Source organism: Schistocerca gregaria, chromosome 5 (genome assembly GCF_023897955.1).
Source record: "Schistocerca gregaria isolate iqSchGreg1 chromosome 5, iqSchGreg1.2, whole genome shotgun sequence".
NCBI classification, from domain to species: domain Eukaryota; kingdom Metazoa; phylum Arthropoda; class Insecta; order Orthoptera; family Acrididae; genus Schistocerca; species Schistocerca gregaria.
Genome location: NC_064924.1, coordinates 255,091,543 through 255,107,734, shown reverse-complemented (window position 1 = coordinate 255,107,734; position 16,192 = coordinate 255,091,543). Strand labels below are relative to the sequence as shown.

At 45.4% G+C, this 16,192-nt stretch overlaps 1 protein-coding gene across 1 annotated transcript in view; it reads left to right on the top strand.

The window, feature by feature from the left end:
* Positions 1-16,192, top strand: part of LOC126272183 (pickpocket protein 28-like) — a 268,820-nt gene that overhangs the window by 61,709 nt on the left and 190,919 nt on the right. The window contains exon 3 of the mRNA XM_049974837.1: positions 732-968. Coding sequence (XP_049830794.1) covers positions 732-968 — 237 coding nt within the window. The remainder of the gene's footprint in view (positions 1-731; positions 969-16,192) is intronic.

Sequence of the window (16,192 nt, the reverse complement as noted above, 5' to 3'; positions counted from 1 at the left end):
TTTGCGACCCCTTGTGTATTGCATTAAATTATTGTCTGAGCGTCTTCTATGTTGCTTCGGAGGTTTTTAAACGTTAGTAAGAATTACCCTGTACACTGACAGTCATAGAGGGATTTTACTCTGCAGTGACGTCTCTCCTTTTTTTTATCATCATTCTTCTTACTGGTCTGATACAGAGCGCCACGAATTCTTCTCCTGTGCCAACCTCTTCATCTAAGAGAAGCATTTGCAGCTTACGTCCTCAAGTATTTGCTGGATATATTCCTGTCACTGTCTTCCTTTACAATTTTCACCCCCTACAGCTCCCTCTAGTACCATAGACGTTATTCCGTGATTTCTTAAAACATGTCCTACCGTCCTGTCCCTTCTTCTTGTCAGCGTTTTCCATATATTTTTTTCCTCTCCGATTCTGCGTATAACCTCCTCATTCCTTACCTTATCAGTCCATCTAATTTTCAACATTCTTCTGTAGCACCACATCTCGATTCCCTAGTAGAGTCAAATCTCTGAATGAATGATAAACTCCAGTAACACGGATAGCCAGATAGGAGTTTGCACATCTCTCCTACCAAACATGACTCCTTGGTCTCAGTTACTGTGCATCGGTCCCCTCTAAGTGTCGGTCACTGGCACAGTGGAATAAACCCTGACCCGTAATTGCTTTCCGTAGTCCGTAAACACTTACATCATCTATGCAGGATGAAAGGAGCTTCCTATGCGAGTGTTCGCAGGGTGTTCTGGCTGCTGACTTTCCTGGTGAGCCTCATCGTGTGCTGCGTGTTCATATGGAACGCCAAGCTCAAGTGGGACACGACGCCCGTCATCGTCACCCTGGCCGACTCCTCCTACCCCGTGGGCAAAGTGCCCTTCCCTGCCGTCACCATCTGCAGCGAGACCAAGCTGCAGCGTTCCTTCTTCGACTTCACGCAGGCGTACCAAACAAGCACAGAGAACAGGACTGAAGAACAGTAAGGATGCTTCACCGCCTAAGTGTTACGCTCGCATTTACGAGCCAAAACATTGTGACCACTGCCCAACACTTGACTAAACGCCCACTGGCTGAAGGCACATAACGTGATAGGGAAACGACGTAAGCGGAGCACATACGAATGGGGAATCATTCTGGCAGAAGTACTGGTCGCAAATTGGGAAATACATTGACGTAAGTGACTTTGACAATGCACACTGTCGTGGCCCAGCCCTGGGAATGAACCTCTCGAAAATGGCGAAGCTGGTCAGCTACTCGCATGCTACTGTCGTGTGCGTCTGTGGACATTGGTTGCAGAGCGTTGAAACTACGAGTAGGCGACAAGACACTGGACGTCCACGCCTCATCAGAGAACCTTAAAAAAATGGATCTGAGCACTATGGGACTTAACATCTGAGGTCATTAGTCCCCTAGAACTTAGCACTACTTAAACCTAACTAACCTAAGGACATCACACACATCTATGCCCGAGGCAGGCTTCGAAACTGCGACCGTAGCGGTCGCGGGGTTCCAGACTGAAGCGCCTAGAACCGCTCGGCCACAACGTCCGACTAGAGAACCTTAAGATCGGAGGCTTGTCTACTCTGTAAAGTAGGACAGGTGATGATCTATGGCAGATATGACGACATGGTACAACGCTTGAGCAGGCACAGGCGCCTCGTAGCACACTGTTCAGAGCACATTGGTAAATATGGCGCTCCACAGTAGACGAGCCACACGTGTTCCCATGTTGACCCAAATCGAAACGGGTCGCCTGATCAAATGTATCGCGCTTCTTCCTATATTAGGTCGATGGCCGTGGCTGGATACGCTCTCACTGTTCGAAACAGGCACTGTAGTATGAATACCGATCAGTGGGGCAGTATTATGGGGGACCTTCACCTAGGATTCTATTAGATCTGTGATCGTAGTTAAAGGCATCATGATAACTGTGGACTGTATGAACATTACTAAGAACCATCTGCAACCCTTCATGCTTTATGTGATATTGCAGTGCCTGTGTTGTTCAGAATTACGACGTAATGTTCCTTCAGTCATACTTGTACATGAATGTCCAAAGGAACATACATTCCTGTGACTACCACCGTCATGAAACACATTAAATGTATTCGCATTTGCGAATAGGGATAACCATCAGCTGTATAATGGAATGACAGCAATGAAAATTTGTCCTGTATTGGGACTTGAATCCGGATTACCAACTTATCACGAGCGGGCGCCTTACAACAGGGCTATACGAGTACACTTTACAGCCAAACCCAAACTTCCATATGTTTTCGACTATGTGCATGATGTCCGAAGGGGCAGTGCATCGTAATTCTGAATAACACAGGCACTCTAATATCTTATTTATTCGCCGCCACAGGGGAATTGGCTTCCAATTAATATGTCTTGCCTCTAGGGGAATACACATAATGAATTTACAAGTGCAGGTTGTAGACAAAAGGTTGACGATATCTGGAACTTTGAGTATGGACCTGGACTGTTTTCGGATAGCTTAATGGTAAGGCGACCGCTTGCGATAAGCGGAATATCCACTGCGAATACATTTAATGTACTTCGTGCTTTACGTCTTCCCCAACGGTGATGGTATTTTCTAATAGGATAACTGGATAACTGTCCATGGCACAAGCCAAGACAGGGGTGGAGCATGTACACTCCCTCTGATATCTTGGATAACAAATTCGCCTGATCTGAACCTGATGGAATATATGTGGAGCTTTATTGAGCGCAGCTCCGCGTCTACAAACCACTGGCTTGTGACTTAGAGGAATTGCGCGACCTGTGCATAGACAAATGGACCCACATACCTGCGGAAATCTACCAAGATCTTGCTGAATGCGTGCAACGCATAATCACTGCTGAATTGCATTCTACAGGTGGACTAACGTGCTGTTAAGGAGGTGGTCATAATGTTTCGGTTCATCTGTATATTTGTGTTCCTTTGCTTTGTTATATTATCTATGTTTATTGGCATCCCCTATTCACTCATTCTAAACGCTGAAATTTATGGCCAGCTGACATTTTCACTCACAAGTGTATGTGTTGTGTATGACTTGTCAACAGTAAGAAAGAGAGATGGGCTACGGAGTGGTGCAGAAACTGTCTCGTAGGAAGTCTGGACAAGGGCAGAAATGATTAGTGAACAATTTACACAGTAAACAGAAGATGTACTTACCTTATATTTCTCGAAGCGTACAAAGATTCACTGCAAATAATGCAGCAAGGAATAGAGTCCAGCTCATACAATAGCCAGGCTCCCTGAACTAAAGCACAAAAGACGACGTCGGTTCAGCGAATATCGTTGAGTGGGCGTAAGTTGGTCCCTGACAGTTGCATTGAGCTCACCTCGACAGATTCGCAGCCCCACCTAAATCAATAACGTAACGCGAGAATGTACTCGTCTCTAAGGCAACGCTCCAGTTTTCCACAGCTCTGTAGACAGCTACTGTTTTCGCCTGCAGCCGTTAGTGCTTCGCAGTTGAAAGCAGGCAACAGTGCTGCGAGGTGCCAGCGATCAAATTAAGCCGACTGAACTATAGGCGGCGTGTAAGTAGCGTTACATAACAAAGTGGCTTTGCGGCCACCGCAGGCCATCCTGTATTTTGCAAGCAGAGGGCGCTCATGGTGTGGAGCCGAGGGAGGCGTGGTTCTGCAGACGTGCACCACTTGGTCCGCCAGATCCCACGCGACAGCCCTCAGCGTCTGACGGAAACTTGCAATTTTATTGCCAACTTTGAGATGGCCGTAGGGTGGTATCGGAACGTCATATCCAGGTACATACAGGGTGGTCCATTCATAGTGACCGGGCCAAATATCTTACGAAACAAGCATTAAACGAAAAAACTACGAAGAACGAAACTCGTCTATGTTGAAGGGGGAAACTAGATGGCGCTATGCTCGCCCGCTAGATGGCGCTGCCATAGGTCAAACGGATATCAACTGCGGTTTTTTAAAAATAGGAACCCACATTTTTATTACATATTCGTGTAGCAAGTAAAGAAATATGAATGTTTTAGTTGGACCACTTTTTCGCTTTGTGATATATGGCGCTGTAGTAGTCAAAAACGTATAAGGACGTGGTATCACGTAACATTCCGCCAGTGCGGTCGGTATTTGCTTCGTGATACATTACCGGTGCTGAAATGGATCGTTTACCAATTGCGGAAAATGTGTATATCGTGTTGATTTATGGCTATAGTGATCAAAATGCCCAACGGGCGTGTGCTATGTATGCTGCTCAGTATCCTGGACGACATCATCCAAGTGTTCGGACCGTTCGCCGGATAGTTACGTTATTTAAGGAAACAGGAAGTGTTCAGCCACATGTGAAAGGTCAACCACGGCCTGCAACAAATGATGATGCCCAAGTAGGTGTTTTAACTGCTGTCGCGGCTAATCCGCTCATCAGTAGCAGACAAATTGCCCGAGAATCGGGAATCTCAAATCGTCGGTGTTGAGAATGCTGCATCAACATCGATTGCACCCGTACCATATTTCTATGCACCAGGAATTGCGTGGCGACGACTTTGAACGTCGTCTACAGTTCTGCCACTGGGCACAAGAGAAATTACGGGACGATGACAGATTTTTTTGCCCGCGTTCTATTTAGCGACGAAGCGCCATTCGCCAACAGCGGTAACGTAAACCGGCATAATATGCACTATTGGGCAACGGAAAATCCACGATGGCTGCGAAAAGTGGAACATCAGCGACCTTGGGGGGTTAATGCATGGTGCGGCATTATGGGAGGAAGGATAATGGCCCCCCATTTTATCGATGGCAAACTAAATGGTCCAATGTATGCTGATTTCCTACGTAATGTTCTCCCGATGTTACTACAAGATATTTCACTGCATGACAGAATGGCGATGTACTTCCAACATGGATGTCCGGCACATAGCTCGCGTGCGGTTGAAGCGATATTGAATAGCATATTTCATGACAGGTGGATTGGTCGTCGAAGTACCATACCATGGGTCTCACGTTCACCGATACTGACGTCCCCGGATTTCTTTTTGTGGGGAAAGTTGAGGGATATTTGCTGTCGTGATCCACCGACAACGCCTGACAACATGTGTCAGGGCATTGTCAATGCATGTGCAAACATTATGGAAGGTGAACTATTCGCTGTTGAGAGGAATGTCGTTACACGTATTGCCAAATGCACTGAGTTTGATGGACATGATTTTGAGCATTTATTGCATAAATGTGCTATTTACAGGTAATCACGCTGTAACAGCATGCGTTCTCAGAAATGATAAGTTCGCAAAGGTACATGTATCACATTGAAACAACCGAAATAAAATGTTCAAACGTACCTACGTTCTGTATTTTAATTTAAGAAACCTACCTGTTACCAACTGTTCGTCTAAAATTGTGAGCCATATGTTTGTGACTATTACAGCGCCATCTACCACAAAGCGAAAAAAGTGGTCCAACTAAAACATTCATATTTCTTTACGTATTACACGAATATGTAATAAAAATGGGGGTTCCTATTTTTTTTAAAAACGCTGTTGATATCCGTTTGACCTATGGCAGCGCCATCTAGAGGGCCAACCATAGCACCATCTGGTTTGCCCCTTCAAGCTAGACAAGTTACGTTCTTTGTAATTTTTTCGTTTGACGCTTATTTCGTGAGATATTTGGCCCGGTCACTATGAATGGACCACCCTGTATAACATCATTGCATTTGTAGGTAATTTCGGAGTGATCAGGGTGCGAAATTTAATACGCAGCAACAGCTCTGTAGCGTCAATGACTCTTAACTGGCTCAGAATCGAGTCTAACTGCGCTTGTTTGACAGATATGGTTATGCCATTCCCTGGATGCTTCCATTCTGTCCCAAAATTCGTCAATCACAATGCGTGACGAGTAATGCCGTACCAGTCTCAGTAAGCCACGACCAGAAGTTTTCAGTTGGTGGAAGATCTGGAGCGCAAGCTGGCCTTCGCAAAAGTCTAACACTCACAGTGTAAAGACATGTCTGGACAACAGAGGCACCATACGGTCTTGTATTATCTTGTTGAAATGTAAAGTCACGGAGATCTCGAACACACGGCATAGCCACAGGCCTTAACATGTAAGAAATGTAATACCTATTTTACAAATTACTTGCAAAGAGGATCAGATATGTGTATCGAGTAGCACCATATATCACAACGCCAGATGCTAGAAGTGCATGATAATGACAAATGCAACGTGGTAACCGTAGCTTTTCTCAGAGAATACAGATATATTAATAGTAACGTTGTACACAGAAGTACAATTAGTCTGAAAGGACAACGTGGTGCCAGACCTGTGCACGGGTTGTCGTTGGGCGCTCCGTTTCCAGCACGCCTCTCTGTTGTCGCGTCAAGGCAAACCGCAACTATGATAGCCATCCTAGGAGTCCGTTGTGCTTCAGACGTCGCACTGTCCGTGTGGATACTTTTCTTGCTGCAGACAGGCCCATTTCCTCACCCAAGGATTGTGTCGTATCTGTTGGATCATACATACCCAAGCGAACAATATGTCGGTCCCCAGGAATGCTAGTCGCGTGGGCCGCTAAGATCCTTCATGGTATTTAATATGGCTCTCCTCAACACAATATTGGGATACCGACACATGCGAGCAGTAGCATATTGGAACGATAAACCGCAAGTGCGATGGGCCACGACCCTATCGCTGTAGAATTCTGGCGGTTACTGGCGAACATTCCTCCTTACACGAAGCATAACAGGATACTCTCACCAACCGCCAATATTAAAATGCAATTTCTGGATGAGAAATCCGCTGACTAATCTTTCATGATAGACAGAGGACAGATGATGTATACTTACCTACTAGCTGCGGTTGCACTGATATGCTAATTATTTGCACATCCAATAACGTTGTCCTCTGGACGTCAATTGGACGTTTGTACATGCCGTCTTCATATTCTTGTAACTTTAGTGGCCGGCACTGTAGTTTCAGGCTCTGGCAAAAAGACGTACCACGAAGCAATTATCCGAATAGTATGGACGTACACATACATAAAAACAAATGATTAAAATTTCAGAAAAATTGGACGTTGATGGCCAGGCAAGATTTAGCAAGCCTGAAGACAAGCTGTAGAAACTATACCGCTTCTCTCCTTGCTTGCCAAACTCAACCTTGGTCAGTAAGGGCGCCAGATCTCTCCCCTAGTGAGAACATTCGGTGCATTATGGGCAGGGCCCTGCAGAGAGATTGGGATTCTGACGAACTATCGCACCAGTTGCAAAGTTTTTGGTACGATATTGCTCAGGAGGACATCCAACAACTCTGTCAATCAATGCCAGGCCGAACAACTGCTTTCATAAGGGCCAGAGACGGACCAACACGTTACTAACTTGCTCAGTTTGTGAAGCTCTTTGTCTTCAATAAACCATCCAATTTTTCTGAAATTGTAATTTTTTTCCCCTCTACGTGTTCCTCGTGTCTACTGATTTCCGTCCCATTTGGAAAAATCCTTCGTGTTTTTCCCTTCTAAACCCCGCCACCGCAACCCCTTTGAAGACGTCAACGAATATAAGAGGAATCTACAAACATACATAGGTTGGAACTTAAATAGTGGCTATTGTCGCTGATGGCACACATTGTTGACATACCTACATTACCTCCCAGCAAATGGACTCGCCCGTCCCACGTCACCGGTGTGTGCACAGTCGAGGGGAAACACAGTCGGTTGTGAGTGAGCGGTCTAACGTAACAGTGTCACTATGTTTCCGAAACAGGAACAATGTAGTTTGATCAAGATTGAATGTGCCAGAGGTCGTACAGCACGACAGTGTCTTCAAGGTCTTCAAGAGGCGTGCGGGGAATCGGCATTGCCCTGCACAACAGTGGCACGTTGCGTAAAGGTCGGAAAACTGTGGCAGACATGCATCGGGCAGGTCGTCCTAGCGTCTCTGAAGAAGAAGTGCATGCTGTTGCCGCGTTAGTGGACAATGATCGACGCCATACGATTCGTGAGCTCGCCCACGAAACCGGATTAGTGCATACGACTGTGCTTCGCATCCTGAAGGAAGGCCTGGGCATGCGAAAAATTGTATCACCATGGGTTACACATGACTTGAAGGAAATGCAGAAATGGATGCTTTACGACGCTGCTCAGACACACTTGGAGTGCTACGAGCGCGAAGGAGAGGCCTTCTTACGCCGTGTCGTAACACTGGATGAGACATGGGCCACTCGTACGAGCCAAAACTGAAACGCCAGTCCAACGAATGGCGTCATTATGGCCCGCCGCGAAAGTCGAAAGTGCGTCAGTGCCCCAGTATGGTGAAAATTATGGTGATTCTCTTGTACGACTGTGATGGTGTTGTCCCAACGCATTACGTTCCTCCACGGCAGACCCTCAATGCACAGTATTACTGTTCGTTTTTGGAGCATCACCCGCGACTTACTTTGCGAAAGAAGCGGCGACACTTTCTGCGCAACCCACCCATTATTTTGCACGACAATTAGCGGGCGCATACAGCGCAAACTGTGGCTGCCCTGTTCGGTCGATGGGACTGGGAAGTAGTGTACCATCCACCATACTCCCCGGACTTCAGCACTTGTGACTTTGATTTTGATTCCGAAGATAAAGGAACCACTTCGTGGCATTCACTTCAGTACTGTTCCAGAGATTCGACAGGCAGTAGACCGCTCCATTCGCACCATCAACAGAACAGGCTCTGCTAACGGTATACTACACCTTTCACATCGCTGGCAACAGGGCTACACAACACTGGTGACTGCTTTGAAGGACAGTAACAGGTGCAAATATGGAACTCTTTTGTATCTGTTGTGAATAAATAGTTGCCATCATTTAAGTTCCAACCCTCTTTTTTTGTTATCCCCTTCGTCCCCAATTATTTGTTTGCTGTATTCCAATATCTGCCTTCTTCAATTTTTACCCTCTATAGCTCCCTCTTGTGTAGGACTACCCAAACTGTGTTCCGCAAAACACTGGTGTCCCATGGAAAGTAAATAAGTGTACATATTGTATATCACCCGTCTTTCCCCATAGCTTATTCCTGTCTTTCGCAGAATTTCGGACATCTTGCTCCATTTTAAATCGTCGAACTCTTTCTCCAGGTCGACATATCATATGAACGTGTCTTGATTTTTCTTAAGTCTTTCTTCCACTATGAAACGCATTTTCAGAACTGCCTCTCTGCTGCGCTGCCTTTAACAGAGAAATTATCGTCATCTAGCAGATCTACAGTTTCATTTTCCATTCTTCTGTGTATTATTCTTGGCAGCATGAGCCCTCAAGCTGGTTTTTCGATAGTTCTCACAGCTATCTGACCTTGCTGTCTTCTGGATTGTGTGGAAAGTTTCATGGTACATCTCCAGACTTACATATTCTACACAACAACTTGAGTATACGCATGGTTGCCACTTCATCCAATGACTTCAGACATTCCGAAGAGATGTTATCCAACCTTCTGTCTAAATTTGAACGCAAGTCTTCCAAAGCTCTGTTGAAGTCTGACTCTAATACTGGATCCCCATGTCTTACGTTTCGACTCCTATTTCTTCCTCAGTCACATCTTCAGACAATCCTCTCCATAGTACAGGCCTTCAATGTACTCTTTCCACCTATGCGCCCTCTCCTCTGCGCTTGACAGTGGGATTCCCATTACAGTACTAATGTTTCTACCCTCGCTTTTAGTTTTATCGATGATTATTTTGACTTTTCTCTATGCTGAGTCAGTCCTTCCAATGACCATTTCTTTTTCTTGGTTTTTCACATTTTTCCTCCGGCAATTTCGCCTTAGCTTCCCTGAACTTACTATTTATTTCGTTCCTAAGTCACTCATTTTTCGTATTCCTGAATTGCCCTAAACATATTTGTATTTTCTTCTTTAGTCGATCAGTGGAAAGACTTCTTCCGTTAGCTAAAGTTTCTTCACAGCTACCTTCCTTCAACCAATTTTTGTCTTTCAAACTTCCGTGATTGCTCACTTTAGAGATGCCATTCTTCTTTACCTGAACTGTCTACTGTGGTATTCAGTATCGCATTATCTATAGGCTATGAAAACTTCAATCGCATTTCATTGTTCCTCAGAACTTCAGTACCCGACTTCTTTGCACGATGGTTCTTCCGGATTAGTCACTTAAACTTGAGCCTATCCTTCACCTTTACTATATTATGATCTGAGTCTATATTTTCTCCAGGGTACACCTAACAATACAACACCTGGTTTCGCAGTCTCTCTGCGGCTATGATGTAAACTAGCTGCAATCTTCCAGAACCCTAGATCTTTTCCAAGTATACCTCATCCTCTTGTGTTTTTGAACAGTTTATTTGCAATTACTAATCAGTCTTTCTTCTCTCATTCTTACTACCAAGCCCATATTCTCCAATAGCTCTTTCTTCTGTTCCTTCTCTTACTACTTTGTTCCAATCCCGTGTAATTATTAGATTATGGTTCAAATGGCTCTGAGCACTATGGGACTTAACATCTATGGTCATCAGTCCCCTAGAACTTAGAACTACTTAAACCTAACTAGCCTAAAGACATCACACAACACCCACCCATCACGAGGCAGAGAAAATCCCTGACCCCGCCGGGAATCGAACCCGGGAGTGGGAAGCGAGAACGCTACCGCACGACCACGAGATGCGGGCTATTAGATTATCATCTCTTTTTTTTCATACTGAATTACCCTTTCAATATCCTCATCTATTTTCTCTATTCTTCATCGTCTGCTTGTGACGTCGACATGTATACCTGAACCATTGTTCTTGGCGTCTGCTTGCTTTCGAACAACCCTTGCCACTGAACTGTTAGCAGTAGCTCACTCTCTGCCCTGCTCTCCTACTCGTAACAAATGCTACACCTGTTATACCTTTTTCTGCTGCTATTGATATTACGCTATAGAATTAGGTGATAAAAGTCATGAGATACCTCCTAATATCGTGTCGGAGCTCCTTTTGCCCAGCATAGCGCAGCAACTCGACGTGGCAGGGACTCAACAACTAAGTAATAAGTTCAGTAACACCAGAAAGAAGCAGTGCTTACACGCATGTATTTAGCGCCCTCTGCATCACAATTTTTCCTGTTCGCTTGAGCCTGTATATTCGAAGAGTTGGCCTTGGGCGTGATGTACACTTAACTTATGCAAGTATTTTATCCTGTCATTCCTGTTATAATTTTATATTGACAAGAGAGTCTACCAGTAGGCATTTACCAGTGTGAATTTATTCTTAAGTACGTTAAATGTAATCTGGCTGCTATCTAAAGCCATGGCATGTGATAATTCTTGTTTTTAGGTCAGTTTTAAGTATGAAAAGAGCTGCTCGGCTTCAACAAATCTAATGTACCAGCATGTGGTGTAGCAAGTGAGTACGCTTACCTCACAAATGTTTTTCTATTATTACTATTTTCTAAAAATAATTTCTGTTACTTGTTATATACAATTTTAGGGCCCACTCATTCTGAAGAAGGTATTTTTAGAAATATCGAAACCTGGGTCAAGGGCTAATAAACCTTTGTTTCACAACTGGTTGGCTGATTTTTTCAACCTCTTCACTAGACACGTTGCTGTTCAATACAACATAACAACGCAGCAGACTTTGCCGTAGTCCTGCTTATAGAAATTGCCAGGCGTTGGGCTTTAAATAAACATATGTTACTCTATCAAGATTTCCCGGACCCTAGCTCTATACAGTTTGAACAATTTGCACAGTTTTCGTAAGTTAGACCCAATAAATTACGCAATAGACACGGGTAGTACTTGCAAGCAAGACAGTATCTACAGGTCGAGGAGCTCCCACACACAAACGCGACAGCACATTTGAGGTACCACAGCTCAACGCGAAAGTCGTAAAGGGCCACCCAACAGTTAATCGTACAAGAACGATACTGAATGAGAAGAAAGCTTACCAAACAGAATTAACACAGCTAAGGGTGGCAGCGGCAGACTTGGCACGGTGATAGGATGTAGACCGTTGTATTCAGGCCTATGCACCGCTGCACTGTCGTCCAGACGTAGCAAGGCCCCAGTTCCGATATTAACGTGAAGTCCCACGCCTCGTCGTCCACTCACGTGCGTTGCTTCTGCAAACTCCGGGCGCGCACGGCCCGCCACCGACCACGGCACGACCAAGTATTGCAACGACGACGACTGACAGGGTCGCCAACCTCTCTTTCTCGGTGACCAGCGTAACTTCCACTGCGTCTCGCTGCTGCCCCGACTCTCCTTCGAATCGTTCAGCGTGCGCCTTTATTGGCCATCGCGAGCAGTCGCACCGCGGTAAAGCAGGGGCACAAGGAAGAGCCGACACACCAACTGCTCCAGAGATAAGTTACGGCTCAATATTGTTTGTTTACATAAAACTTCTGAAAACACTAATTACACTGGGGAACAGCCATTTTGTTGTCCTAGATCTGTGACTTGTTCGTAACTAATTTTTGGTCTCTGAATCCAAAACTGTTGGCAGTTTTTCTCTATGACATCAAGTTTTTAAACTACAGGATACTCTATCTTTACCATAAAAGTCCATAAAACGTGGCGTACAACGGAAAATAAAGTGGGTACTAACCAAACACAGTAGAATATTAGCATATTTTATTCATTCAAAGGTTATTATAATATTCAAAGTTACATTGTGTATATACAAATAATAACAACAAACATATTAGGGTACAAATTTTCGCTTATAACTTTTCCTACAATGTTCCCTTTGGGTAAGTCTCGCTTGATGCTCCAACAGCAGTCAGCCATCATACCAACATCCTATCTACCTTGATACCTTGCTTTCATAACCTTCAAATATTGATGGAATCGCCCACCCTGTTCATCGCTAACAGCACCAAGATTTTCTGGAAAGTTAGCAAGATGGTTATGTAACGCAGTTTGATACTCATGTTACAGCGAAGCCTTTTAAAGCTCCCTAACAGCTGTTGAACAATTTCGACGTAATTCTGGGCTCGTGTATTCCCTATAAAGTCCTTGACAATAATTTTGAATGCCAACCAAGCATTCTTTTTAAGTTCTGTCATTGTTTCTATGAAACGTTCATCTTTAGTAAGTTACCGAATCTGTAGCCCACCAAAGACACTAGCCTTCATCTTCTCATATGGCAAGCTAAGAAATACTCAAATGATATACTTAAAACAGTCCCCTTCAGTTGACAGTGCTCTAACAAATTGCTTCATGAGACCTAGTTTTATATGCAAAGGCGGAAATATAATATTTTTTCTGTCGACAAGTATATGATTTACAATGTTTGGATCACCAGGTTTCAGGTCAGATCTTGGCGGCCACTTTGACTGCACCCAATGCTTCTCACGAGCTCTGCTGTCACACATACACAGTAAACAAGGCCACTTGGTATATCCGCGTTGTTGGCCAAGAAGGAAAATTCAAATGTGTGTGAAATCTTATGGGAAATAAGCTTACACACTACTTAACCTAAATTATCCTAAGGACAAACACATACACCCATGTCCGACGGAGGACTCGAACTTCCGCCGGGACCAGCCGCACAGGCCAAGAAGGAAAGAAACCATTCCATTTGAAGGTCAACACAGATGATCAGTTGGTGCAAGCTATATTGCAACACGTCAATGACCTTCTTTATGTCTTCATATTTTTCACGCAAGAAAACTGAATGGCCTACTGGGACCGAACCGCATAAATTTCCATTGTGGAGGAGAACACACTTCAAGCTACGATTTGAGCTATCTACACTCCTGGAAATTGAAATAAGAACACAGTGAATTCATTGTCCCAGGAAGGGGAAACTTTATTGACACATTCCTGGGGTCAGATACATCACATGATCACACTGACAGAACCACAGGCACATAGACACAGGCAACAGAGCATGCACAATGTCGGCACTAGTACAGTGTATATCCACCTTTCGCAGCAATGCAGGCTGCTATTCTCCCATGGAGACGATCGTAGAGATGCTGGATGTAGTACTGTGGAACGGCTTGCCATGGCATTTCCACCTGGCGCCTCAGTTGGACCAGCGTTCGTGCTGGACGTGCAGACCGCGTGAGACGACGCTTCATCCAGTCCCAAACATGCTCAATGCGGGACAGATCCGGAGATCTTGCTGGCCAGGGTAGTTGACTTACACCTTCTAGAGCACGTTGGGTGGCACGGGATACATGCGGACGTGCATTGTCCTGTTGGAACAGCAAGTTCCCTTGCCGGTCTAGGAATGGTAGAACGATGGGTTTGATGACGGTTTGGATGTACCGTGCACTATTCAGTGTCCCCTCGACGATCACCAGAGGTGTACGGCCAGTGTAGGAGATCGCTCCCCACACCATGATGCCGGGTGTTGGCCCTGTGTGCCTCGGTCGTATGCAGTCCTGATTGTGGCGCTCACCTGCACGGCGCCAAACACGCATACGACCATCATTGGCACCAAGGCAGAAGCGACTCTCATCGCTGAAGACGACACGTCTCCATTCGTCCCTCCATTCACGCCTGTCGCGACACCACTGGAGGCGGGCTGCACGATGTTGGGGCGTGAGCGGAAGACGGCCTAACGGTGTGCGGGACCGTAGCCCAGCTTCATAGAGACGGTTGCGAATGGTCCTCGCCGATACCCCAGGAGCAACAGTGTCCCTAATTTGCTGGGAAGTGGCGGTGCGGTCACTTACGGCACTGCGTAGGATCCTACGGTCTTGGCGTGCATCCGTGCGTCGCTGCGGTCCGGTCCCAGGTCGACGGGCACGTGCACCTTCCGCCGACCACTGGCGACAACATTGATGTACTGTGGAGACCTCACACCCCACGTGTTGAGCAATTCGGCGGTACGTCCACCCGGCCTCCCGCATGCCCACTATACGCCCTCGCTCAAAGTCCGTCAACTGCACATACAGTTCACGTCCACGCTGTCGCGTATGCTACCAGTGTTAAAGACTGCGATGGAGCTCCGTATGCCACGGCAAACTGGCTGACACTGACGGCGGCGGTGCACAAATGCGCAGCTAGCGCCATTCGACGGCCAACCCCCCGGTTCCTGGTGTGTCCGCTGTGCCGTGCGTGTGATCATTGCTTGTACAGCCCTCTCGCAGTGTCCGGAGCAAGTATGGTGGGTCTGACACACCGTAGTCAATGTGTTCTTTTTTCCATTTCCAGGAGTGTATAAACAATCGCCATTCGTTTGCGTTATCGTCTGAAATTCCCAATTCCTTCATTAAACCAGGTATGTTGTAGCAATACACAAATCCATCAGCACTCCGAAAGAAGTGCAGAAATGCACTTTCCCTCGATCGGAGGTAGGTGATTTTAGCTCCTTTTTCTAACAAGTTTTTTTTTCGTGCAGTCTGGATGCTAGAAGTTCTGATGCTTTTGGATAGTCCCAAATCCCGTACCAAGTCATTTAACCCATGCAGATTAAATCCTTTACCAACATAATCATCGTCACCTTTAAAATCTTTGTCGCTGCAGTCACTTCGATCTTCACCCGACGCATCTTCTTCTATTTCCAAAAAGGGTAACTCTTGAAACACTGGCACTAGAATTTAAGCTGAATGCGGCACAGGGCGTATACCTGGCTTTAAACTAGGGTAAACTGTTTTATATTTTTGTTATATCCTGACGTTTTTACTATAGAAAAGTAACAATCACTGGAGTGGTCTTTGGGTTCCCGCCAAATCATTGGTATACCAAACGGAAGTTTATCGCCTGTTCCTTTTGTCCGCATTCTCAAACCCTCCACACACTACTCGTCGGAAACCGGCTCCACTATGTCACAGCGACAAGTACACCTGTTTACTACAGCGTCTCATGCGTAACTGGCCACATTAAACTAGACAATATGAAACTTGTCGCCCGGCGTCACTGTCCCCTCCAGTCGTCACTGGTTTAAGGTTCACCGACAGAAGCAGCACCGCTTTCTGGAACAAACAAGTTACCTGTCAGAAGCGTAATCGCATGCGCAACAACTGTAGAAACAAAACTTGACGTGATAGCAAAATCTAATTACAGTTTTGGAATCAGCATGTCCATTTACCTCTAAATCAGCCTAAGAATCGAAGTCAACAGAAACTATGTTACAAATTGTTCCCCAGTGTTATTAAAATTATGTAAACAGAGTGGCTTGCTTGTTATCGAGCTTCAAAGCTTAACTCTTCTTTCAGTCCACAGCAATTGTAATGGCCAGCAGTGTATTTGAAACAGGCTACAGAGGTGTCCAGCGCAATACAATCACAAAGCTAACTCGGGTAACAAAGT